This window comes from Porites lutea, chromosome 5 (genome assembly GCF_958299795.1).
Source record: "Porites lutea chromosome 5, jaPorLute2.1, whole genome shotgun sequence".
Classification (NCBI taxonomy): Eukaryota; Metazoa; Cnidaria; class Anthozoa; order Scleractinia; family Poritidae; genus Porites; species Porites lutea.
This window is the reverse complement of record NC_133205.1, coordinates 43,184,971-43,211,875: the sequence shown is the minus strand read 5'-3', so window position 1 is coordinate 43,211,875 and position 26,905 is coordinate 43,184,971. Positions and strand designations below refer to the sequence as shown.

Below are 26,905 nucleotides of genomic sequence, written 5' to 3'. Positions count from 1 at the left end.
ACTGTTAATTATTTATACTTCATGCAGGTTTTGAAAACAATGGATTTTCATGGTCATCGTCGTTACCATCCTTACACCCCTCCCGTAGGTGCACATCGTGGGAGAAACCAACCGTTGCCAAATGGACAAACTGGGGCATGGAATGGTCGGTATTCAAGTGTGCACAGAGGATTAGGATCTCAGCGTTCACTAACCAGAGGCATGTTCCATCACCCACCAGAGCATAGTTCAGTCAGTACTAATAAAACACCCTTTTATCCGAGATACCCGGGGCCACAGCCAAGACTTTCATGGTTCCAAGGTAGATCAATGCATTATGGGGTACCACGCCCACCAACCAACTATTACTCTGAACAAAGAGAGAGAAATTTTAGATGGCCCTCTTATAGAGCAGCAAGATATGGGCCCTACCCCAGGCTGCACCCCAAGCATATGGGAATAGCCAGTTCCTACTCCACAGGTCTTGTATGAACATATAGTGATGGCAGGGCAGAAGGGCACAGATATCTCAATTATTTATCATTTATTTTGTTTCGTTTTGATTTTACCATTCTTATCATTGCGATTAATTTTTAACTGGCTAATTATAGAACTCCACATTCCTCACCTGATTATGTTTCTTTAGTTACATGTATTTGCACCTAATTGGATTTTGATCATTGCGCAAAAAGTGCATGTAAATAATGTGATAACCAGTACTTTGTTTAGATTTTAGTCCTTGTTATTTTTTTGTGTTGAGACTGTGCCTTTTTAGCCCTGTCATTATGTTGAAATTATTATTGCAAGATTGTGTTTATTACACAGTTATGAAGATAGGAGGACAAAATCTCCCACAATTGGAGCACAGGCAGCCCAGTATAAAGTAATGTGTGTTGTAAATAAAACTTGTGGAATTCTTTCAGTGTTGCATCCTTTGTAATGTATGCATAATGTAATAGTGTGTTAACGTTTGTATAAGAAACAGGCAGCATAGTATGTTGGGCTAGTTAATTTTAATTCTGGTGATTTAATTCAGTATAATTATTGCACTGAATACAGTTGTAAAGTGATACAGACAGTAGTAATTTACTAGAGTTAATGTAGTTCATATATAGAACAGAAGTCAAACCAATGATAAATTAATTTTCATTGTCTTGACTTATACCCTTCAAGGCGAGGTGTAGCTATGGAAAATCTCAGGACCATTATAATTTAATGTAATAATCTTAATTTATTAATTAAACTTATTATCGCCATTAAATTGAGAAAACAGAAGCCCTGAAGTAAATTATAACAGCCGCTATTAAAAACAAATAAATATTTAAAAATTAAATTATAAGTAGACTGATGGAACTGGATTAAGTCTTGAACTTTTATTGCTACTCAGAGTTTCATGCTTCTTGTGAAACAATCATCAGGCAGCTGCCCGAAGTAAGGGTTACAATCAAAGATATAGAGAAAACAGAGCAATAAATACCAGGTGTGGTGCACGGCATATGGTGCATGGCACCTCATACCATTAATTAAGTGATGCCTACAAAGGTCATGTCAAATTTGTGACAAAATATAATAATCAAATTAGGGCAGTTTTTAGTAGAAATTTCCTTGTGTGTCTACAACTTTAGATTAGGTCATTTCTATTGTTCAGGGTAGACACTTCTGGTTTACAAATTATAAAGTATTTCTCCCACAAGCACAAATTACATTTCTTGGAGACACTTGAATACGCTTTTGCTTGTGTGGAGTTAAAAAATTTTGACAATCTTTATTGTAAACAGCGAAATTGTCCTTGTCTTCGAAACTATGAATTGTTCAATTGAACTACGAATGAAGAATCATTGTGGAGAGTCGGTAGGTTTTTCATTTAGAGCCGCTTTGTAGTGTTCTCCCTAAATTTTAGCTCAGCAGGTAAGGGACCATTCATGGCCAGTAAGGCAGAAGTTATGCACCAGAGGCACACTTTCCTTGGGGATGGGGGGTAGTGGAGTGAGGGACATGGCCCCACCCTCGCTGGGAAATTAATCTAGGAACTAAGTTCTCTGAAACGTCATTCCCTCATTTAAGACCTATTTTATGCAAATCGGCTGTTGTTATCTAAAGACAACAATTTAAAACGTTTGACTCCAATAATTTTACTCTGTCTTCAATGTTTTCTTTCCTAAATGCATGGCCCATAAAAAGAAAGGCTGTGTATACTTTAGTACTTTTTGATATATCTTTTTCCATTTTCCTTGTGAGAATTGGATCAGATCACAACCCCCTTTTTTTTTGAAAATCTACTTTTTAAGTCTCGCTTGCATAAGCAGTGAGACTCATAATCTGCAACGCTTGAACTTATACCACTGATGACATTCTATATCTTGTAACCATAACAACACACCAAATTTCAAGTGATGGTGTCTGTTGTTTTAAACGCTGTTATTTAAATTGTAAAATGACATTTAAAATTTGAACAATAACAATGTAATGAAGCAAATAACAAGGAAAAAAACCTAAATATTAGTAAATAATATTTTAGTAGGTTTGAATGTTCAGATTTTATTGTCATGAAAATACAATTGCACTTTAGGGGAATATGTGGGAGTTAAAATAAATAATTAAATAAATGAGTAAATAAATAAATAGCAAATTATTCTCCAAAGGAAACAACTGTAAAAGTTGTTTTTTTTTTTGCATAATCATTTGGGATGTCACAAAGGGCTGAATCTGGGGATATATTTTCCGCTGGCTACGGTCAGGGTGACCCTGGCCTCTTACATAGGAAAGAAAACAAAAAGAGAACTAAAAGAACTTACCAGCTTTTCATTTGGTGGTCTACTAATTGCATATACCCAGCTGTTTGAAATCTTAGTAATAGCTCTGAATTATTGCAGCTCTTCTGCATTTCCGTAGACTGTGTACATTAACAATAATAATTATTAGAGAACCCCTCAGTCTGAGCTTAAAATGATAAGCAGATGAACTTCCTTTTCAGTATTGAAATCTAAAATGGCTAATGAATATCCAGTCACCTTTAAATAAGAAAAAGATAAGAATTAAGATTCAAAACATCCAGTTATAATGTATCTTGCTGCTTTATAACAAAATAATATTATTATTATGGCTAACTGCGCATGTAACTCTGGCTAGCATAGTTGGTGTAAAGTAACTAAAGTGCATGTAATGGATATTAAGGAAATACTTGTTTTATTTTCATCTTTAAAAGTTGTTTTTTATCCTTGGAACTTTGTTTGCCTGAAAAATTATTTATTAATATCTTGTAGGTCAGACAAACGAACAAGGAAATACTACTTCAGAAAGTCCACACAAGATAAAGCCAGGAACGCGTTTGATCTCTTCATGTTCTCAACAAACAAATGTTAGTACAGCACAGGAGCAGAAAAACTTGAACTCTTCTGTAACTGGTGAGGCAGTATCTTTGGATAAAAAACGTGCTACTTCAGATGGCAAAACCCCCTCTGTTGCTAAGGTTGTACCATTCAGTCATCAGCCTTCTGTAAGTGCCGTCAAATGTTCAGCAAGTACTTGTTGTTCTTCAGTAACATCCACTGTTTCTGCTGCTACAAATACTCAGATCCAGCAGACAGTTGCACATGAACAGAATAGTATGCTGCCGACTTCTGTTGACATTTCGGAGTCTCAATGCCCTGCTCCAGATGGTGGTATTATGACCGTCTTTGCACATTTTGAAGATGGTCAGGTGCGTCCTATTATGAGAACAATTTGTAGCTGCCAGCTACGTAAACGAGCTTTAAAGTATGCTGATAAAGGAAAAACTAAAACTGACTCCATTGTTCTTGATTCTGATGAGGAAGATGAGAAGAATAGTGTGGCTGCTGGTTCTGTTGGTGATCAAGGTATTTGTAACACAGTATTTACAGCTGTCTTAGTTGGGGCCTGGTCACTACGATAGATTTTGTGCTAGGCCAGGTTTTTTAACAAGGAAGACTGTTACATTCCTCTGCACCAGCAAAATAATAGGATCTCTTGGCAACCTGTAGGTTGACTTTTTGAAAATGAACATCATTACAGAGGCTTGTTCGAAACTGTATGTGCAGAGGCATTTAAGTTAAAAAAATTATTTAATAATGTGGTACAGAACCATTAAGGCATTTTCTAGTTAGCAAGACAATGTGAAGCCGTTTTGGCCTATTAACCATGTGCACTGCACCAAAAGTAGCATTCAGCCCTGTCGTATTAACTTTGCAGTTCTATGCTGTAAACTCTGGAGGGCATCAGAGTTAACTTTTCAACACCCCTGCAGGGTCACATCACAGTAGGCAAAAAAGGGGTAAAATCATCGTCTTGTAGAGGAGTACAGCTGCAGCCATGGGATTAGAAATTTGCCTAAAAACACCCAATTTCCTTGATTTACAGCAAGAGTTCTCATGTAAGCTGAATATTTACTGTTTTATTGGTAGAAGCAGGGAAACCTCTGTCAAGTTCAACTTCTGCTGGTGATAAATTAAGTGGCGGAGGGGAAGGCGTAAGTGATAGACCAAAGAGATTCTCTTTTAGTTACATAATGGACGTTGTGAATGTACATGTACATACAGTAAGAGGGCCCCATAGATGTAGATACTATTCTAGATACTGGTTAAATACCTTGTTTTGGAAATTTACAGGGCATTAAGGAGAATACTAGATTTTAGGAAATCGTAATGTAAATGGTTAACATGCTCTAAATCTGTATTTTTCATTCAAAATGATAACAACCTTTATTCCTTATCTTTTATAGTTTGCTAATTGGTGAATGATATTTTAAATTAATTTTAATATGTACTGCCTAGAAAGTTTTCAAAATTTTTAATTCTTAAAAGTAACTGACTGGGAGTTATTTGTAAGTGACATGATCTGCAGCTTTTTAGTGGCTTCTTGATTTGTTTATTCCTTTTAGTCAGTACTTTGATTCAGCTCACTAAATTCTTTCCTTCTAATGGAGAAATTTGGACTCTAAAAGATTTCTTTTAAGGTGAAACCTTGCCCAATTAGTTTTTCTACCCTCCATTGTTGTTGCAGGTTTACTGATAAATGAACAACTGTACGTTCTTTTTATGTCTTGAAATGTTTTCTTTTTGTATTACAGAATATTCAAGACACACCCAGGAAAAGTATGAATACAATTTTTGAATTTTTGGTTTTGATTTCATCAAGTACTTTTTACTTTTATTTACTTTAATTCTTCATGGACAGCTACATTCCCTCTTGGATGCTGGCTGACTTATTTATTAATTTTTTTACTATGCTTTACTTAATTTTTGTTAGGAGCAAAAATGAGCATAGAAAACCCAGAAAAGAGGTGAGAATTAAAAGACAAGGTACTTAAGGTTAGCAGTATGAATTTGGCATCACCCTTTATTTTATTTATTATTATTTTGCCACATTGCAATTAAATACTTGAACAATTTAATTCAGGTGGACGAGTTAAGGGAGCCCATGGAAGTCAGTAAGGCTTATGAAAAGGACCACCTTGAAAATATATGACTAAATTATGAAATACAATACTGGCATTGGCAAGACAATTTAACTAAAGGCATCAATTTCTTTTTAACATAGAAAATAATCATTTAGTAGGATACAAAATAGATAAGAATTAAAGCGCAAATGCAAAAATGAAAAAGAAAAAGTGGAAAAAAGAATCCAAAGTGCAGAAAAAAAAAGTGAACAAAGTAAAGAAGTACACATGAGCATTAAGAGAAGTAAAGACAGTATACATATACCAGGAAAAAGGACTTTAGTTTAAAAGTGAACACAGCAATACTAGAGGCATTCTGAATTTCACAGCTAAGGAAATTAAATTTATTATCAGATACAAATAAGTTGTATCTTAATCAAAATCCTTTGTGATTAATTTGTGGAGAATGGTAACTCATTAAAAGGAAATACTGAATGAATTATTAGTATAGTACAGTAGTATAGTATAGTTTATCTTTATTGTGCCTTTCCCCCTCCAAAGGGAGGTAGTGGTCCTAGTTACAATGAAGGTTTTATATTCACTACTACAACAAATTATCTTAAAATATGTGAACAGAAACAACAAAATTATACAATATACACTATTACAATAATAATTATACTATTAGTTAATTAATTAATTATTTTTGGTTTAAGATCTGTATTCTTTTTATTTTGAAACATTAGATGGGCATATTTGGCTATAACTTGAGAAATATTGTCATTATCTAATCTTAGTTATATCGTGATCTGTTCATCAAAATAAAGTTTCTAAGATTATCGTATTCTATACAATGCATTAAGAAGTGTTTTTCGTCTTCTGTACAGTGTCTTTGATCCATCAAACAAATTATGATAATTCTGAATTTTTGTTGTTCAAATGGGAATCCAAATAATGATTATAGATTAATAATAGTAACAATAACAATAATAATACAAGTAATAATAATAATTCTAGATTTTTGGGAAACTGTAAAATACTAAATCACTGTTAGGCTCTTGTGCTGGATTACTATTTAAATTTTGTAGTGGTTTTATAAATAGTTTTTTTAATCTGTTTATGAAAGATCCTCTCCTGATGAGAGCAGCTCTCAAACTATGATAGAAATGGATGTTTCAAGTAGTGTTATATGCTCTGAGTCAGTGGCAGACTCAGTAGCAAGGATTGTGGATGGCTTGCGACACAGTGTTGGCGAGGGAAACAGTAGTTGTGCCTCTTCAGATTCCCTGTCTTCATTATCATTTGCAAGTATTACAGGTATGGTAATATGTGGGGAAAAATAATTTTAGTCAGAGGCTGAAAAACAAAAAATTTGCTTTTGCTGATGACAACAGCAATAAACACCAATTTTAATTGATTAAAGCAGGAAAAATTGAAAGATTTCCTCTGTCCACATTAAGTAAAAAACTTATTGAGGAGGGAGAGGAATAAGAAAGGAAATTAGAAGAAGTTGAGAATTACATTACAGTAACAAACTGCAGATGTAAAGCTCTGAAAATGCTGTATTATTGTTCTTGTCTGGTTGAGTACAGTCCAAGCTCTGTTAAGTGGACACCCTCAGGAGAGTTCAAATGAGGCTTTGAAGTCAAGGTGGCGATTAGTAAGGCAGTCAGTGTTTGTCTGTAGTAATAGAGTTTAAATTGCTATATTGCCATTTTTGAGTTATTTTTCATTTGTGGTATAAATGGCCAGGCTAATAATTTAAATTTTTTTAATTTACAGAGGATGCCCCACTCCTTGCTAATCCCCAGATTCTGCGACGAATTTTGGATGAATGTAATGGGATAGATAAGTATGTGTTGGTCACTCTGCATTACAAGTCTGTGACCTTTGATTTTTACAAATTAAGTGACCATCTGGTGTTGATGTTGGTTAAAAAAGTGCTTTTTCCATAAACAATACACATTACAAAATTTGCTCTTAAAGCATAAAGTGTTCATCTAGAGAACCTATTCGTATGGCTTGCAGTTATTTTACAAAGGAATCTTTGATAATGGAACAATACAATAAGTAAACTTAGAATGCAAATAGTCGTACAGCACCAACAATACAAAAAAAAAAACAAAAAAAAAAAACCTCAACATACTGAAATACACTAACGTTAAGTTGAAAATCCGTATATGAGATTCCATTCAAAATCCAAGTCGTTTTTTTTCTTATCACAAGCACAGTATCATTTTACCTAATAGTGTGCAGGGCAGGAAAACTTGAAAAGGACAGCAAATAAAGTTTCTTTAAAACGTGTTTAGAGGGCTTTCTGAGACGCTGCTGAAATAGTCATCATGGCTTTAAATACATGTATGTCAGTCAAAGGCTTTATATAGTAAAAAAGGACTGTCGTGCATGGATTTAGGTACAGAAGTGGTACATATTAGTGTTTTTTGTTTTATTTTCATTTGACATTATAGTGCGATATTCGCTTTTTCTTCCAGACCATTTAAGAAGTTGAAAGTCTCACCGATGAATTTGTACACAGCTGCTAAAGACTGCAATGTTCACAAAGTTCTTGCTTTGTTAGGTTTGTTTTCTCTCGTTTGTTATGTTACTCTGATTTTTCCAATGTAGTTAAAGGTGAACAAAAAGGTAGATCGTAAGTTCAATAAGCCTATATACCTCTCCATCTCGCTATCTCTCGCTATATCGTTACCCTCAAAGTCATTATTCGGGGTGTACGTCTGGAAATTATCTGCCAAGAAACTTATCAGGTTCAACTAATCTACGTTTAAATTTGAGTATTTTTCTTACAGTTGACAGTTGTTAAAGGCACCTGAACTCTCTATGTGATTCAGTTTTTTTTGTATATTTCTACCTTTGGGTTTATGGAGATTTCTTTGTTTGCAAGTATCATTTTGTTCTCAAAAGACAAGGAGGTATTTCTTGCGCTCTCGGTTAGTGAGCAACAGGAATTTATCTTCACCGTTGGCAATAAAAATCTTTCGAATGAACTGTTGAAAGTATCACGACACCCACACTCTCTTCCAATTTTATCGCTCATTTTGTTTTTTCTCGTGCAAGTCAATTCTGGTTATTAATCAGCAGTTTATTTTCCCCAAGCCCTGTGAATATTCTTGTATTGTTTTTCTCTGTAGTTGGAGGATGTGATCCAAACCAACAAGTTGTTAAAGCCAAAGGAAAGACGGCCATGCATGCGGCAGCTGGTGGTGGATATGTTGATATCATGGCTTGTCTGAGACTGGTAAATATCTGATAAACTAAATAACAAACGGCAGAGTTTTTAAAAGGCTCTTAAACTCTCCCCTGCTCTCTGCATTTTGATCATTTTGTAATTTAGCCCTTTGTTTTCCCGTTTTGGTAACTGATATTAATTTACTGATTTGATGACAACACATATGTGATTGAGGTCTTTGCTTCAAGAACCCTGCCGTAAAAACTTGACTACGAAAAATTGTACTGGAAAAGCTTCCGAGAGGTCTTTCCCTTTTGCCAAAAATCGTATTAAACAGGATTTGAGGACGGAGGTGTTTTGAAGATTGTTTGGATCCAAAGCGTGATTGCACATAGAATGCCACGAGAACATTTTCAGTGGTCTTTTAAGTTTCAGTGTAAAACTGTTAAGATTTGTTTTTTGTGAGGAAGTAACTTCTTGTAGAGAAATTGATGGACGTTTTGCTGGTACTTGTATATTAAAGTGGTTATTCGTTTTTAAGCCGGTAGGCTTCTGCTCGCCTGCTTGAAAATCTCACCCGGCTCTGATAATGCCTGATTAAAAAAGTATTCTTTTCATTAGAAAAGGCGCAAACGCAAACTTAAAATAATCATATTGCAACTTTAATTTAATTGTCCCAAGATCTGAATTTTAAAAACAAGTAAAAGGTTATGACAATAAAATGAAACGACCTTTCGGTGTATTCGAGACGTTATTTTCAAGTTCAAAGAGTCCGGTCGAAATTCTCAGACTCTTTGAACCTAAAAAGTGTCACGATGACACGAAACATCGTTCGAGTTTATTGTTACTTTTTACTTTTTTTGTTTTAAGTAGTCTTCGCTGATCAAGATTTGACTGAATATGACGGATTTCATATCAAAGTCGGTTCAGTTTTGATTGACTGGTTCTCTACCGAGTCTGTTCATGATCTGTATTTGACTTAGAACCATTTTGACTGCAGAAGTTATTAGGCTGTATCATGCAGGTATTGAATTTCGACGAAATAATTTTCTGTTTTTAGGCAGGATGTGATTTGAACCTTGTTGATTATGAAAACAGAACACCTTTTGTAAGTATCTGGTTGGAAAGAACATAGAAATCTATAAGTTAATGTGTCTTTTCCGTCCGTCATATTTGCAAGTTGCATTTTGAAGGGTACAACCTGCTAGACTATAGCTAGGACTGCATCTCCTGGTGCCCTCCTTGTTGTCCAATGTCGGCTTGGCCTTGCCTAGTCCTTGCACTGCGTATCCCCAGGCCTTCTCGGTGAGTGCATGTCGGTGACGTATCCGAGACGAAAATCTCGCTCGGACCACTTAACCCGAAACGAAAAGGCCCAGCGGAATATTGAGGCCTAGGGACTAGGCAAGGTTTGACCTGAAACGTCCCAATGGAAAACCTCCAAACGTTGCATAGCTGATAAATCTTATTTAGTGCGGGTCTTTGCTGTGTAAATCTTGTGCCCTGTGAGTGAAAGAGTTAGGTAACCCTTTGATCACGTGATCAACTTTCTGTAACGACACGAAAACAGTTTGCTTTGAAGGAGTTTGTTAGCAGGAACTGAAAGAGCATATTAAAATTAGGTAACCTGTAAATTTTCAGCCGTTTATCTCAAAAGTAGCGATCGCAACGAACAGTGAACTGTTTTCATGTTTACAGAAAGTTGATCACGTGACTAACTATTGTAAAAGCCCTATTCTGCAGACTGACCTCTGTACATTTCCTTATAGTTGAGGAAATAGACCAATTTCGATAAATTGAAAACGAAAGAAATGTATTATTCATTACTAAGCCTCAAGATGATTTCTTTTGTTTTATTCCCCCAAGCCTCACAGCCAAGTATGTATTTTAATATATCTATAACCTTTCTGTTGATTTTTACCCCTCGTGATTATTTTTGTAACCTGTTTTTGATGTGCAGTTGATCTTCTGAGGGATTGTTGGTCGTTTTTGGTTTATGTGTTGGAGCTACGCTATTGGTAGAAGTATGCCGACTGGGGGGTGATAACTTGTTGTTTTTTTTTTATATATTCAGTTTGATGCAGTTAGTAATCACAAGGTGCAAGCAGTAGAATATCTCATTGAATGCGGTGCAAACGTCAGAGTCAGGGTATGAAAAATATGGTATCATTTTTTTCACCACATGTAGTGTCCAGGAAATGTTTCCACACTGCGGTACAGATTTCTCAATTCTTGATTTATTCGCTACTTTAGAACCGAGTAGGAGACTGGGCTAAGAAAGCTTTCGCAAAGACTTCTGGGATCGTTATTAGGGACGCACCGCCTGGTCAGCTATTGGCCCGTTTTTTCCCGTCCGCAGTAGCGGTCCTAGCAAAATTTTTGCGAAAGCAAACTCGCCTCAGTTTCCTGAAAATCATATTGGAAAATCAAGTTTCTATCATTTGTTGACCGGACCATTTTCTCGTTGAGAAAACTTTCGTAAAGTTAGTAATCAAAGCGCTTTCATCAGGCGTAATAATATGAAAATTGTCTCAATTTCCAGGACTCCAAAGGTATGACCTGTTTCCATTTAGCTGTTCGTCAAGGACATACAGATTTAATCAAACTCTTGTTGAAGACAGGACAGTTTGATATCAATGAAAAGGTAAATGCTTTTTGCGAAATTTTTAATCATTTTCACTAAGTTCATTTCGTAAAGATTATATCAATGTCGTACGGCCCTTCTTGGGAAGGGCTGTACGACAGTAGATGTAGACATTAATGTGGAAATCGCTTATTTGCTACGGAACTACTCCAAATGAACTTTATTGCAAAATACACTGTGCCAACCACGACCGCTTCATTTTTAGGAAGAGGCAAATTTTTAAGACTTCACTTTAGGATGAAAACTATGTGCTAAGTCTCTGAAGTTGTCAATAGAACTTTCCCGCATTCCACTCCAGTAAGCACCCAAAATGAAGTGAGATTGAGGTTCAGGTGGACAATTCAATACAAATCTCTATATTTTGGCACCCCAATCCTCGAGTCGGTGCCGGGATAGGTCTGTATGTAAGCAGGTAATACATAATATAAACTGTTACGCGCCGACGCAATAGTCTTTGCAATGTCGCTCGCCACCTAGAACAGTTTCATTATCGAATGTCATGTGACCTCTTGGTAGCCAATGAGAGATTTCAAGACTATGATGTATTATGTATATTACCTGCAGGATGATGGTGGATGGACTCCGATCATGTGGGCAGCGGAGGATAAACAATATGAAGCAACCCAGCTGTTAATGGAGTGTGGAGCTAATGTTCACTCACGTGACCTGGTACAGTAGCACTGTAGCCAAACCACTTCCCCTCAGCTCAGCAAAGGGAACTTTACAAACCATAAGTACAATTACGTTTACCTTGTATGGCGGGTGCTCGGAAAAAAATAGGAAAGAGAAAAAATTGGGGGCATGGTTAATGCCATGCAGGGTTAGGGCGTGGTCCATTGGGATGTACCACACAGGTTTAACTGCTTTGTTTCGTTGTTTATTATTGTTACATCATAAATATAAATTAGTAGAATAAATAATTACAAATAGAATAGTGTGTAATTTGGCAAGGGCACTCTACGTAACTAGGTTATTTCCTTGAAATTCGGGTAGTTTTTCTTTTGTTTTGAATTTCTTGAATAACATTCAAGTCAGGTCAAGCATACGTCTATATAGAATCTAGTAATAGATTGCCTTCTTGACAACTGAATCCACTAGTTGCTGCTGATATACGATTTATTTATGCATTCCAGCATGCGTAACGCACGGAGATTATTAAACAAAATTTGCTTGGTCATTTTTCTTGTTCGTAGGATTTTTCCATTGAAAAGTCGTAAAGATGTTTTAATCTGACCAAGTACTAAGAAGTTGAAGTCTAAAATTTATTGCCTGCGGGAATACAGTTATGAATTTGACGTTAGTAGCGTCGACGTGTAACGGATTCTATGCGAGTACGGTCTTGGCGGTTGAATGTTACATGGTTTATGGGCACTTTAGCTCAGTAAGCGGCCAAAAGCGTACGATGGTATCTAGGTGTAGTTAAAACCCGCGTGTAAGAACCTGGTTTTTAAGAACCTGTTAGGGTAGAAATTTGTCCGTTAGGCTCCCCCTATACAAGAATCTATTTAGCCTAAAATCTCAAACAGGTTCTTATTTATAAAAGAAATTATGTTCGCTTGGGGCGAAATAATAAGGAAAGCCAACATTCAGGATCCTCTTTGGAGACATATGTGCCTTGTCACTTCAACTGCAAGGTTTACAGATTTTGTTTATTAAGGAGTAAGCTGAACACCGCTAAGTACTCTGAGCTAAGATGTAGTGTTTTTTCTTTATCATAATATAATAACCTATTAAAGAACCTAAATAGCTTAAAATTGGGCTAAGTACCATTTATTTACGGACCTGTTAAGGCTAACTTGGCAAAATACAGGTTCTCAATCGTGGGTTTTTACTACATATGACTTTGAATGTCGGAATGATTTGACTATTTGTAATTTTGTATTATTCAGGAGCTTAATGTTCCCCTTCACTGGGCAGCTTTTTCTGGAAGTGCCGAGGTGTGCAAACTGTTGCTTTCGAATCATGTGAATATAAACACTGTGAACGAACATCTTGAGACTTCACTGTAAGTACTTAAAAATTAATACTCCCCACCCCACCTTACCTCCTATTTTACTGTCAATAAACACCTTTAGACAACACTGTAAGTGTTTAAGATTAATACTCCCGCCCCACCCTACCTCCTTCCAGCCTGTCAATACCAGTGTTGTTTGTAACTGCTCCCCACTCCACTCCCTGACTATCAAAAATCTCCCTATCCCATCACCTTGCAGTCAAAACCCCACCCCATTTATGAAGACTTAATATACCGTTTTGTGTTCGAGTTGGAGGATACCTATAGGGTTGAGTCGTCCCTAATCGTATATCCTTGCTTTTATACGGTGTCGAAGCGAAGACTTGTTCTTGGATTTTGGGACAAATATTGTGGCTTATCCTATTTGTAAAACGGACTTCCCAGCTTATACTGTTGCACGTTAAGGATTAGGGCGAGGGATCAAGGACCCTTTTTATTAGGTTTCAAACATATTGATAGATAAACAACAAATGAATAAAATTTAATGACGATTGCGTGCATGCAGTCGGAGGCAATTCCGAAGAAGCGGATTCGAACCTAGCCTAAACTTAACTCTGGTTACGTCCGTCTTTAAAACAGCGCCGATGTCCTTGTTCTGGGCCCGCAGCTGTGTACCAGGATTACGCCATGATTTTCCTGTTGAAGAAGTTATTGTCGATTTGCCAATCAAGATGAAAGGAAATTCGAAACGCACTTCCGGTAATTCGTTGAGTCCGTTGGGGGCACAGAACAAGAAAATCGGCGCTTCTTCGCAGACGTTACTAACCGAGTTTAAATTACGCCTAGAATGCAGGCCAGTTCGAACCTTGTCTGTGGCACATTTTGTTCCTGGGTTTTGAAGTTGTCTCCACTCTTGATTTTGACCTTTTACTGGTTTCATTTTCAGCCATATCGCTGCAAGAGACAACCACTATCAGTGTGTCCAGTAAGTAACATCATGTTGCTGTTTCACGCTATTTTTTGTTTTTGCTTAACAAAAAAGAGCCAAATATTATATTAAAAGCTGGCTATCGGGTTATCGAAGTTTCGGCAGGGTTCGTACGCGTCTTGAAAACCCTTGGAAACCTATGAATTTTTTAGTACTAGGCCTAGAAAATTCTTGAAATTCTGCTTCATTCATTTTGGTCCTTGAAAGTCCTTGAATTTTAATTGAGGAACATTTTCAAACCTCCAAAAAACTTTGGTAAATACCAGTTTTGAAACCAGCATTGAGAAAGCCCATTATTATCGGAATATATTCATAGTTTATTTGGAACGTGTGTTAAAAGTAATAAAATTAGGTCCCTTAAAGTCTAAAAATGCGGTCCTTGAAAGTTCTTGAATAGTCCTTAAATTTTTACGTGGGAAGAAGTGTACGAACCCTGTTTCCGCCGGCGATCGCAATGATTAGAGGCCATTTCGAGTTTGTGACTGGGTCGGTGCTGTGAATTGCATTACGGGATTGTTTTGGGGACGCTATTACAAAGTTGCATAAGAAACGGGTCAAAATGCGTCCATCAAAACAGTCCCACAGTTCCAACCAGGTCAAAAGTCTGAGGCGTTTTTTGTTTTATTTGATGAAATTTCAATAACCGTTTTGTGGCAATATGGGCCACGATTTTTAAAATAATTAGTTTAGGTTTTAGAAAAGGTCTTTTAGCGCACTTTCAAAAAGCTTTGTAAATTTAAGGCTTTTAAAATTTTAAGAGTGAAATTATCAGCCTTTGAAGTTTTGGAGTACATTGCTTAGCTTTTTCAAATTTCTTTCGTCTGACCGCCGTAAATCCAACAGTGCAATTCGACACAACTCTGACCCAGTCTTACGCTCCACCTCCTGGAAATGGCCGACATCGGCCAATATAGAAATAACTCTTCCAACAAAGGTAACGATAACAGCAATCGTTGCGTCATTGATCTTTACGAAACACTTCTGATCAGTTATTTTAAGCCTTCTTTCCATGAAATCTGGCGCTGTGATCGGCTGTAGATTACTGGAATTTTTCAGCGGTAAATTGAATTTTGCATTTCAAGCTTAGTTATTCCTTATTTGCACCTTTTGATAAAATAGTTAATCGGACTGGACAATGACGTACAATTCGATTCATCCCTGAATTGCTTAAATTCAATTTGAAGTGCATCTTATTGGGTAATACTGTAATGAGATACAAGTGGCTAATATTTGCATTTTTTTCAAGATTTGAAGATATTAGTTTATTGAGATTAGAAACTCCTATTGTTTGGTTAAATGTTTACAGGTTGTTTCTAAGTCGAGGTGCAGATATTCATATCAGGAACAAAGACGGCAACACGCCTGCTATGGTACTGAAAGTATTTCCTGTATCTTAGTTATGTAGCTTTGTGGCAAGATGTACTCAGTTTTAATTTCCATTCCTCTAATTTCTAGTTTCCAATTTATGTTTGTCAAATAGGTTATTAAGTAATCGTACGCCATAGAACGATAGCGCTCTGTGGGAACTCATGTGCACAAGCAAACCCGATTTTCCTTATGCAACTAATGAAATCGACTGCTCTGATTGGCTAAAATCTGTTTTTTTTTTCCAATTTCAGCACGAAAATGGTTTTTTAAAGTCCGAATCCTTTGTATTTTTCACGACTATGACGTCAAATCTATTGTTTCTACGAAAACCAAGAGAATTATAAATGGTATCTAAGCCTGTTCTCAGGCGTTTTTCTTTATTTCCGACAATTTTCGCTGGCGGTCAATAAATCCCCCACGGTTTTCATTTTCGTACGCGCGCTAGAAGATCAGATCTCTTGAGAGAAAATACTGAGAGCGTCTTTGAACAGGTTAGACTAGGAATTCTATTTTAAACTTGTACGTTATTCTCTGTTACGTGTGGAAATTTTTAACGCAGGGAAACGGGAAGAAATTGGTTGAATGAATTGTTGAGAGTTCCTTAAACGCTGAAATCATTGCGCTTTTCTTTTTGGGGTAACATTATTCTACTAATTCACATGTCCAGGGATTCTTCCTTTGTTTTATATGTTGAATGTAAGTAGATCTGTTGAAGATCCAAAAGTCTCTAACCTGTTCACAGACCCTCTATTTTCTCTTCAAAGTCCGTCGAGCGCGGGTGATAAAATATAGACCGCAGGGGATTTATTGACCGCCAGCACAAGGGGGTACGAAAAGAAAAATAAAACAACGTCTGTGTACAGGCTAGAAAGTCTCCTTGTTTAGCTGTTGAGTATTTGGTTCAGACTAAACGTCAGATCTCTAGCCTTAACTTTTTTTACGCTAATGACTGATTTTGTAATTTCCTGCTATGAACCGTTTGTCAGGTTGCTGATCCTGATTCTAGAGGTTATAGTTTACTGAAGGCAAAAGAAGATTTAGAGTCTCGTCAACATTACATCCGGCCACGCATTTTACATTGGTACGTAAAATATACCGACGTTACTACACTAGAAAAATTTTGTTTGGCTATTTAAAGAAATTTGTTTGGTTTGCTTGGTCATGTTGTTTAAGATACTTGTGTTTTAAAAAGGGCATCTTTCACATTTTCTGCCTTTGTTTTTAAATTTGCAGCGATATTTCTCGTGGACAGGAAAATGTTTCAATATCTTGCATAAATGAGGTGCGTTAACTGCTTTGTTGAATCTTTCTTTGTACTCAAGATGCACAAAATGAGTTTGGTAAGTCGTCATAGTTGCGGTCATTTAAAGGCGCATCTCTATACTAAAACGTTCTTCGTTATCCTTATTGTGTTTCATCCCTTTCACGGGTCAAGATGGACTCAACATGCTGCCCCCAGTGTTTGGGGACAGGCCAGGTTCATAGCTCTGTTGCTAGAGCGTCGCAGCGCTAACGCAGAGGCCATGGGTTCGAATCCCGTTATACTCCTAATTTTTGTTTTCTGGTTTGTTTGCAATTGCTTACTGCGATGATTATATCTTCTTACACTTTTTGCCAAATCGTGTTTAAATGTCATTACCGACCCACTAAGGCTCTGTCCTGACGAGTCCTATTCTGTTTCTGTAAAGTTTAAATCTCCTCTTCAGCCGTGACATCTCTTGAATAATAGTTTCATGGGTTTTGGTTTTCTAGGTCGATGACGAACCGTTTCCAGAATTTACCTTTATCAAGGAATGCTTCGAGACTAAAAGAGGGATGATAGACTGGAGTATTTCAAGATATGAGGTACCATGAATTTTACTTAATAAACATTTGTATGAGAAGTTGCCTTATAACATTCATGTTAACAGTTCTCTGACTTAACTGGCGATGTTTCAACAGGGCGGCTGTAGCTGTGAAAGAGTATGCCAAAGTGGAATGCTCTGTCTCTGTTCTAAAAGAAGCGAAAGACAGAGACTTTGGTACGAGGTATGTCATCAGCCGCTCACAAATTCAAATTCTCTTTTTGGAAGCTACAATCCAGGACAAAAGTCCTTGGGACAGTACTGCAATATTTATAATTTTCTGTCATTTCTCGGTTCCCTCTTAAAGCAATACATCCTTTTCGAAATTTTCTTGCGGTTTTCCCTCCCCCGACCCTACAAAAAGTTGAAACTCTGAAAAAAATTCTGGATACACGCGTCCAACATTGTTTGTTGGGTGAGGGGAAGGGTTAGACCTGTGTGAATTGGAAAACGCCCCAGAAACGCAAAAGTGTCTCAAGACTTTGGTCCATGATTGTAGGTCCAGAAAGAATTTTTAAGTCACTGACTGTCGTTTGCAGAAGTGCTAGCCTCCCCTCGCCCTCGCTCTCGCTAAGGAAGTTTTTTTCCCGCTTTGTAAAACTTAGTGAAGACAAGTATACAGTTTCCATCCATCGAAGGGTTCATGGTTTTTAAACATGAGATCTTTTGCTCTCTTTGGTCTGGAACTGTGCTAAGAATTTCCTGGTCAGTAGGATTAGCTCAGTTGATAGAGCGCTTGACTACAAAGCGAGAGGTCGCGGGTTCGATTCCCGGGACCGGACCAATACGCAGGGTCTTAAAAATAACCGAGAAATGTACTGCCTTTGCCCCGCAAATGGCTTGACCTTCGCGTGGCTCGGATGACAACGTAAAATGGCGGTCCCGTCTCCAGTAGGAGACGTAAAATAGTGTCCCCAATTATTAATACTTTCGTGCTAAATACATTGACGCTCAAATAAAGTGCATTTTTTAAGGACTTGAGCCCTGGAATCATTTCATAAGTAGATGGAATATGATGATCCGTGTGAGTGTAGTCCTGAATAGGACTCAGGCTGTTGTTTTGACAGTGATAACTTGTGCTGTATTCATATTTAGTGTCTAAGTGAGGTGTATCTCTTTAGCTGATGGTATTAAATAAACTCTGGTCATTAAGCGGATTGGTCAATTAATTCGCAATATTATTGGAAATGGGTCTGCTCAGCCTATTCTTGCAGTATACATTTTTTCTTCAAAGCAATACAGTGGAACCTCAATATAACGAAACCTCGTTATATCTAACAAATTTTGGCAGTCCCTCGGCCTTTCGTTATATGGAGGTTCCTCAGTATTACCTTGAAGAAAAAAAAAATACTGCAAGAATGGGCTTAGTAAGTTTGGGTTCATTGACTGCACACAGTATGGACTGAACTAATCTTTCCTTCTTGTTCATGCCTTAGAAAAACATTAATGGCCTCCCTTTGTTGTTAGGAGGGGCTAGTTAAAACTTCTATCAAGAACATTGACCGGCCGCTGGTTTACGAATGTAACAGAATGTGCAACTGTTGGACGTACTGTAAGAACAGAGTTGTACAGAAGGGAATGCAGTACCCACTGCAGTTGTACAGAACCCGGAGAAAAGGTGAGAAAAATAAGTATAAGCATAACGTAGCTTACAAAAGGCCAAGTTAGGAATCACGGGAAGAAATAATAGCAGAAATGAGATGTTCTTTATTGGGCTAAATTTCCTTTTTTCCTGAGTTGGAGGGAAAACACGTTTACTTGTAACTTGTGTGTCGAGATGTCAGTGTATGGTCCATGTACTAATTCATTGTGCTTCACGTCAGATAATATGACACTTTCCTTGATGGTTGTTAGTGGGTATTTTTATTGCTGTTTCGAGAAAGGTTGTCGGAAAAAATGTGCACGCGACAATCCTGAAAGGTAATATGGCATATGATCAATACACTGTTCCTGACACTGTAGCTGTCAAACCTACTTTTGTTGCTTTCTTTTTGCACTCGCAAACATATGTCCATGGTCGCTCGTGCCACTCTTTCTCAAAACCTCCCTTGATGCCTTTCGGGATTGTCGCGACCGTCTTGTCAGAGTTGATGATACACTTGTCTGTATGTATTAGGTTGGGGAGTGCGCAGTCTTGCTAAAATTCCAAGAGGTTGTTTTGTCTGTGAGTACACTGGTGAACTGATATCGGACAGTGAAGCTGATGCGCGCGATGACGACTCCTACTTATTTGACTTGGATTGTAAGGTGAGAAACTATTGCACCACCACCAAATGTATTCACTTCTATCTGTATTTTTGAAAACGTTGCTGCGGTTAAGACTTTTTTCCACTTTCGTCTGTTTCGTTGAAAATGAAGAGCTCCACCTTTCTATCTTCTCTTCCGGTCTCTTGTTCTCTTCGAGGCGATTTTCTTGCTTCTTGGACTGAACAACATCATAACTTGTCGTGTTTCGGCATTTTACTGATCAAATCGTTCATTGTTTCAGGACGTACCTTTTCTTATCGTCTCTTGTATGATTGCAGGAAAGTTCAAATGAGAATGAGTTGTTCTGCATTGATGCAAAGTACTTTGGAAATATAAGCAGGTTTATAAATCACTCGTGTGAACCAAACATATTTCCGCTGCGGGTATTTGTTAATCACACAGTAAGTTTTTCCTTGTTACCATACCATTTTTTTTTAGTTATTATTTATTATATTTGTCATACTGTCTATTCTAAGCTTTAAGGCGCCTCTTACTAGATTCATTGTGAGGTTTAATGCTTACCTGTCCACTGCAAACTGCGTTTAGCAGATCATAGAATTAAAAGACAGAAAATAATAATACAAGGGTAGCAGCTGTTCCTTTTCATGAAATAGGCAGATGTAGCAAAGGCAACCTGACGATAGTTAAGACTGCGGGCGCATATTTAAACTCCAAAACGCTCTATATGACAACGACGTCCCCTCTCTCTGTCTCTTGGCAGTTTATGTTTCTCACAGTCAAAAACCTTTGAAAGTTTGATCTTTAAGGTGTTAGTCAACAATTCTGACAATAACAAGAGCTCTCGTCGTATGTTAACGAATCTTTTTTCTTTTCTTTCAGGACATAAGATTTCCCAGAATAGCATTCTTTGCTATTGAAGACATCGATGTCCATGAGGAAATTTGGTAAGAAAAAGATTCCAGTTAAGAAATGGTAAACGTGCAGCGTGCAACCATGGAGTTATGGATGCACGCGGGAGGTTGCTAAGCACGAAAGAAGCGTAAGAGTCTAGCCGAGTGCGACTCTAGCTTCTTGAGTGCTTAGCAAACCTCCTAAGTGCATCCATAACTCTATGGTTGCACAGCTGCAACGTTTACCATTTCTTTTATAACATAATCAAAAGAGAAAAACATTATTTTCCATTTGCCTTCGGCTGAGTCATCGGTCCGAGTTCATGTATGCTGCCATCTGCCCGCGCGTAAACAAATCATATTCTATGTTTTTCGAAAACTTGCCTTTGAGTTTTTCGTTCGCCGAATCAACCGTTCTCCGTCTTCAGGTAAATTGCAAAACGATTTTTGTTGTTATTCTGAATGGCATCTGTCTACTTGCTCTAAATATTAGGGTAAAAACTTTGAGGGAAAACTATAGCTGCAACTATGAACACCAACTAAAAAGACTCTAAAAAATGAGCTAAAACTAAATAAATGAAATAATTATCAAGCTTATTTATGAGACAATTTTTGAAATAAACGTAAAGTAGAAATGAGAAAATTTGACTGTAATTCCTTTAGAATAACAAGTAACGCTAATTTTAAAAGAAATTAATTAGCTTTGTATCAAAATCTGTCTGGGGAAATCAAGCTATGAAAGTCAAAGTTACAACTGAAATTCGCCGACACAGAGCCGGCGCTGAAGCTGTTGTTTTTCGACCGTTCTCTTAACGACTGTTATGAATGAACACTGAGGAACAAAATAATACTCACGGAAGTTATTTTTTGAAAAATTTATTTGAAAACCCAAATGTTTCTGTACTCAAATGAAATTCGCTTATTCCAGCGTAATGTGCCCGTTTAAACTCAACTAAAATTTTTAATCGATGCGATGAAAACTTCACAACAAAGCTGTCTCGAATTTGAGCGTGTTTCCTAAAATATTTGCTCGAATTTGGCATCAGCTTGACCAAAAAGTCAATAACACAATGCTAATTGAGAAATTTACATTTTAAACTGACTTTCTCTTCTATAAAAAACACACAAAATGCGCCTAAAATCTTCGCTCGCTCGATTTTCCTTCAGCCGATTCTAGCCGCGAGGAAAACAGTGATTAATTCATCCAGGGCAAATTTGTCGCTTGATCTCTTGTTTTTTTTTCCTTCAAAACGACAGCTTAGTATTTTCTTCAACTTCCACTTTTCATCTGTGCATTTCATCGGTGTATTTTACCGTCAGGAGAGGAGATTTGTTGAATTTGCCTAAATTTTACCGCGCTAGCTCAGTTTCTTGGCGTGCACCCACGGGCAAATGGTAGTGGCTAACTGACCAATCAGAGCGCGCGATTTATTTGTTATGTTATAAAATACTTTTGTTTCGTCATAAAGGAGTGTTTTTCATATAACGATTTTATACCGTGTTTTTTTAACGTCTATTTACAAGACGTAGATCGTAGTTCATCCAAGTTTAACTATCGAAAAGGTTTTTAATTATTACGGCAAGGTGGATTCAACACGGGACAAAGCTTTGGGAGTTGTTCCGTCGTTTGAACTAGTATCATTAACTGTTTCAGTTCTAATGACCAAAGTAAAAAATTTAAATGGTAACACCATAGGGTTTTGTTCACCGATGCATAAATGACCAATATTGTCATCTTGACTTAGTGCAGCAGGAAAAGACATATAAACATAGATAGTGCTTTTAATTTCGCATGTTTTCATTTCTCTACAGTTTCAATTACGGTGATAAATTCTGGTCTGTTAAGAAGAAGGAGTTTTACTGTGAATGTGGCACCACAAGCTGCAAGTACCCCAAACCCAGCAGTTAGCGGAAGTGTCCAGGTGGCTCATCCTTCAAGCAGTCATCTTTTACACATCCTTTTTAAATGTATTCATTAACTACGCAAACACGACTGTACTCAGTCAATATAACAACTTTCATTCAGATCCTATTATTAAAATAATATATAGTATGCTTTATACAACACGTCTTAGGAGTTTTGAGAACTCTGAGTTACTAAGAAGGTATTGTCTTCTCCTTAACAGTAAGTAAAAAATAAACCTATTGTAAAAATTACACAGCCACAGCTCTTATTATATTTTTATACTTCGGCTTTAACTTTGTCGTTAGGAAGCTTACGAAACTACGACGACCATGGCAGTAACAACGTCCCTGATTAAGTGAATTTACTTTGTTCCAAACTTCATCGTGATTATTCCTACTGAACTCAATTTTTCAAGCGTTGTCTAATTATCCTGAAGTTTAATTGTGAAGCTTGGCTTCCATAAAATCTTTCGAATTCTCGATCTCCTCGATTGTTTGTACGATTGCAACGATCGAGGACGACCCCCCACGATTAAATGTAAACGAGAGGAAAGGAAACCCCTCCTTTATGTTTGCCTCCTCAAGAGGCCGTATTAGGACATTTCGCGTGGTAGACAAGGCAACGAAATGTTTCAAAAGTGTAAACTAGTGCAAGGGGTGTTGTTTTGCTCATTTAACCAGTGTTTTTTCCTTTGTTGTGGTATCGCAAGCTCCCTATATATGCCCGTCTGCTTTACAATTTGACATGTCAGTCTATATCTGAGTTGGATGGGATCCTGAAGGCTGGCATTTGTTGCTATAAATAGCACAATTTCAGGTCGTCTTATAGTCTCAAACACACGAGTATTTTTCATTTTTCGAAACTTTCTTGTTGACTCCGACATGCATGTTTGCATTCTCAATCCACTTGCCATACAGTTATATACTGAAATTAAGTTCAATTAGCTATAAGGCTCTATTTCTTTTTAATACTTGAAAAGATTTTTACACGGTTTATCAGTTTTATTTCCTTTAATTGTAAGATATGTTAATCTATATAAATATCTCCTTATTTATATTATAACGTTCTTCAGATATTTATATCACAGTTGTTTGTCTGTGTAAAAGATTGATGTGTGGGTTGATTTATGACTGGACTGCACAACATAACAGCTGCATTTTTGCATTGGTCTGTAGAACCCAGCACTAGTCAAACGAAACGTCTTGAGCAAGTGTGAATACGTCTCATCTCACGTGTCCCCATTATAAGGAAGGATAATCTAACATTTGTTTCGTGAAGCAAAACAGAGCAGGCCCCGGTTGTTCAAATGTTGGACAGCGCTATTTGCCGGATAAATCACTGTGCAGCGGATAAGTATTAGAGAAACTGATTTCGTAATCCGCTGGATAAAAAAACACAATAGAACAGATGGATGGACGTGATACTATTTCTGTTACTGACCCTTTTTTTAGTTTTTCAAGGGGTGACTTCCTATCTTCTCAAAGGTTCAAGTATTTTTTAGGCAATGCCTGCTATAAACATATCTTTTACTTAAATCGTGGATAGTAGTACGAGTGTAACTTTATTTTGTAAAGTGTTTGTTTCGTTACTGTGTAACGCAAATTGGTTTTGTTTTGTAGGACCTTTCGGAAAGCTTTTTACCTTTAACAACATGATATTTCTGCTCATGCGCTTGTTGTTATTCAATGACGCAGAAAGCTGGACTTTCTTTTCGGTGGACTATTCGGTGTGTTTGTTCATTGTGTTAAATGATACTTTTGAAAACTGATAGTGTGTAAAAAAAGCGCCTGGCTGTATTAGGCAATCTGTAAATATAAACATTTTTCATACAACGGTGCTTCATATTTTCTTTCGTTCCGATTACAGTACAACAAACTCAACCGGATTCACCTATGTATTAATCAGCCAATCACAAGCTACGTTCACAACGAAGGCGTGCGACGTCGATAGTTTGTCAGCAGTGGAAAGACGAAAACTCTCTTTAAATTTCAGTTTTGACAACCCCGGCTGAGTTCTTTGCACTGGAACCTGGGTCAATGCCGATGAGGAAATTTTCTGTATTGTCACTGATAAGTTATGAGTAGATTTAGCCCCGGAAAAGTGGTATCCCTGTTGTCCGTACCGTAAATGATCGATTAAGCGACGCGGCGGTTATTTCATTTTCCCTGTTATGGGTGCGGCGCTAATACAAAAGCTGCGCTTATTTCAACTACGAGTAAAACACAGAGGGGAATATAGAGAGAATAAAGTGAAAATATGTACACCTTGTGCTGTTAAAAGAACTCACGAGTTGGTCGAAGTCTAATTTCTCAAGCGATATAGTTTTGATCTCCTTGTATCAAGCGCAAAGATGGGGCAATAATTTGTAAATACCTAAATTAGCGTTGCCGCGCTTATTAAATTACCGGTATTTTTGTTAAAGGTGCGGAGCTTATTCGAGTAGCGGTGCTTGATTGATCATTTACGGTATTCTCATGTTCATAGCTGCTACCAACATCTTGCAGCCCAACTGTATGGACTTCAACATGGCTTCCTCAAGGCCAGATCTGCGACAACTTAGCACGCTGACATATTATTGAACCCCACTGCCAGCAGGTAGACAACAAAGTCGTACTGGAAAGCTGTTTTTCTGACTGTCTGCAGGTAACGTCCGGCGTACCTCAGGGGTCAATTCTTGGCCCACTCATGTACAACGACGCTCTTAATTTCTTACGCTCTTACTCAACCATCGGCCTGTTCGCCGATGACTCTAAACTGTACAGAGCTATTGTTCTTCCACCAAAGAGACCTAGACCTTTATTTCAGTGACTAAAAATTGCTTTATGAGCAGTACATCGAACGAGATAACCCTAAGGGCCATATATTCATATTACGAACTAATCAGCAGATCGAAATGCTTGAATGGAGTAAATCACGTTACTTGTTCATCCACGTGATCCAGCGAATGCCACCTTTTCAAAAAGGAAGAAAAAACATCGTGTGACACTCTAACCTGCATGGTTGATAACACAGCCAATGACTTGGGTAAAACACGTGAAAAGCTAAATTGAAACTTAGACCACTGGAAAGATAAATGGGGACGAGTTGCCTCAAACTCATGAGAAACTCAAGGCCTTGCTAGAAGAAACAGACGATATGAAGAGATTGGCAGATGATAGAAAAAGCTTGCTTTGTGACAAAGCCTCAAACCTTGGTTAGAGTGTAGTAATCAATAATGGTCAAATACGTTGGTGATACTTGGTCCTTTGTTTAAAACTCCTAGTTTAAACAAGGCATAACATGAAACTTGAAATACAATGGAACCTCACGAATATAACTCGAAACTTTAGATAACATAACCTTTATTTAAAGCAATGCGTCGGCTTTTGCGTGAAGATATGCTTAAACTGAGTTGACAGGGAAATGCCAAATTGGCAAGTAAAGAAGAAAAATTTCGGACTTACTGCAAATTTGGTAAAATCGGCCACCGGCTTTAGACTTAAGTGATCATGAACACGAGAAAGGGAACATTAACGTGACAAAGAACTGCGAGGAATCGCAAGTAACGCGAAAAATAGTCAGACTTGCGATTTTTCGCAATTTTCGCAAATTTTGTTAAATCGACAACCATGACAACTGGCTCTGGACTTAAGTGATTGTTAACATGACAAAGAACTACGAAAAAACGCAACTGGCGATTTTTCGCAATTTTCGCAACTAGCTTTCAAAAATCGCCAACCTTTCGATTTTTGCAATTTTTCGCAAACACCGAAAAATCGCAATTTTTGCAGCTACTTGCAAACCTGGACATAAGTGCATCGTCAGGGATCGGTCAGCCTCTTTGTAGATCATCAGCTGAGACTTAGATTTAGATCCCTTTCCACGTGGTTAAATCCCAGTTCCAGTACATGAGTAAATCCCATTTTCCCAGTCCAAAACAAGGCTAATCCCAGTTCTCATTTCACTTCTTTGATGATAAATTTAATCTTGAAGCGCATGATAACAGTGACTTTGAGGAGATTGTAAGAATTTAGCACCAGATCATTATGCAAGTCTAGTATTACACCTGCCGTTGCCTAGTAGTCAAATTTCACTTGGCATAAACTTCGTTCTCTGTAAGACTATATTAATAATAATATTTTGCGTATACATTTTGCTTTGAGAAGCATGTTCCATCGAGGCGTTCTGGCAGTAGCCAAGCGGATTAAAATGGAGTTCGTAGGGAAAAAATCAATCCGGTTTTCTGCTCCGTTCTCTTCGCTTCTCTTTTGAAAAGAATCGTTTCTCTGTATGTTCGAGTTGAACACACGTTGAGAAACCAGTCGCGCGCGAAATTTAAAGACATCAGAGCGCTTGCAACTTGCGTTTGCTACTCCAAAAATTTTTTTTAAAAATATAATCATTCACGCTTATCTATATAGTTAAACAGTTTCGGTTACGTTATGGCCTTATTTAGTTTCAGATTGGTTATTTTCGTTTTCATCCCCGCGAATATCACCATTTTCAAAGTTTACATAGAGCCTCCAATTATATTCATAGAGCGCCGCACAACTTTAATAATAC

The 26,905-nt window shown here is 37.3% G+C and overlaps 1 protein-coding gene across 4 annotated transcripts in view; it reads left to right on the top strand.

The window, feature by feature from the left end:
- The window catches only part of LOC140938543 (histone-lysine N-methyltransferase EHMT2-like), a 29,507-nt gene extending 5,312 nt beyond the window's left edge, over positions 1–24,195 (top strand). For 2 of the 4 annotated variants that reach the window (XM_073388027.1, XM_073388026.1), the window contains exons 2-26: positions 28–460; positions 3,243–3,836; positions 4,401–4,465; positions 5,066–5,090; positions 5,245–5,278; positions 6,501–6,691; positions 7,157–7,226; positions 7,867–7,952; positions 8,524–8,630; positions 9,622–9,669; positions 10,636–10,710; positions 11,104–11,205; positions 11,770–11,874; positions 13,095–13,210; positions 14,106–14,144; positions 15,454–15,517; positions 16,502–16,596; positions 16,749–16,797; positions 17,268–17,360; positions 17,457–17,543; positions 18,827–18,977; positions 19,476–19,606; positions 19,885–20,007; positions 20,447–20,511; positions 22,270–24,195. In XM_073388027.1, the coding sequence (XP_073244128.1) occupies positions 40–460; positions 3,243–3,836; positions 4,401–4,465; positions 5,066–5,090; positions 5,245–5,278; positions 6,501–6,691; positions 7,157–7,226; positions 7,867–7,952; positions 8,524–8,630; positions 9,622–9,669; positions 10,636–10,710; positions 11,104–11,205; positions 11,770–11,874; positions 13,095–13,210; positions 14,106–14,144; positions 15,454–15,517; positions 16,502–16,596; positions 16,749–16,797; positions 17,268–17,360; positions 17,457–17,543; positions 18,827–18,977; positions 19,476–19,606; positions 19,885–20,007; positions 20,447–20,511; positions 22,270–22,366 (3,033 nt within the window). In that variant the 5' untranslated portion in view covers positions 28–39 and the 3' untranslated portion in view covers positions 22,367–24,195. The remainder of the gene's footprint in view (positions 1–27; positions 461–3,242; positions 3,837–4,400; positions 4,466–5,065; positions 5,091–5,244; positions 5,279–6,500; positions 6,692–7,156; positions 7,227–7,866; positions 7,953–8,523; positions 8,631–9,621; positions 9,670–10,635; positions 10,711–11,103; positions 11,206–11,769; positions 11,875–13,094; positions 13,211–14,105; positions 14,145–15,453; positions 15,518–16,501; positions 16,597–16,748; positions 16,798–17,267; positions 17,361–17,456; positions 17,544–18,826; positions 18,978–19,475; positions 19,607–19,884; positions 20,008–20,446; positions 20,512–22,269) is intronic. The other 2 variants (XM_073388029.1, XM_073388028.1) reach the window with 2 other exon arrangements.
- The last annotated feature ends 2,710 nt before the right edge of the window (positions 24,196–26,905 follow it).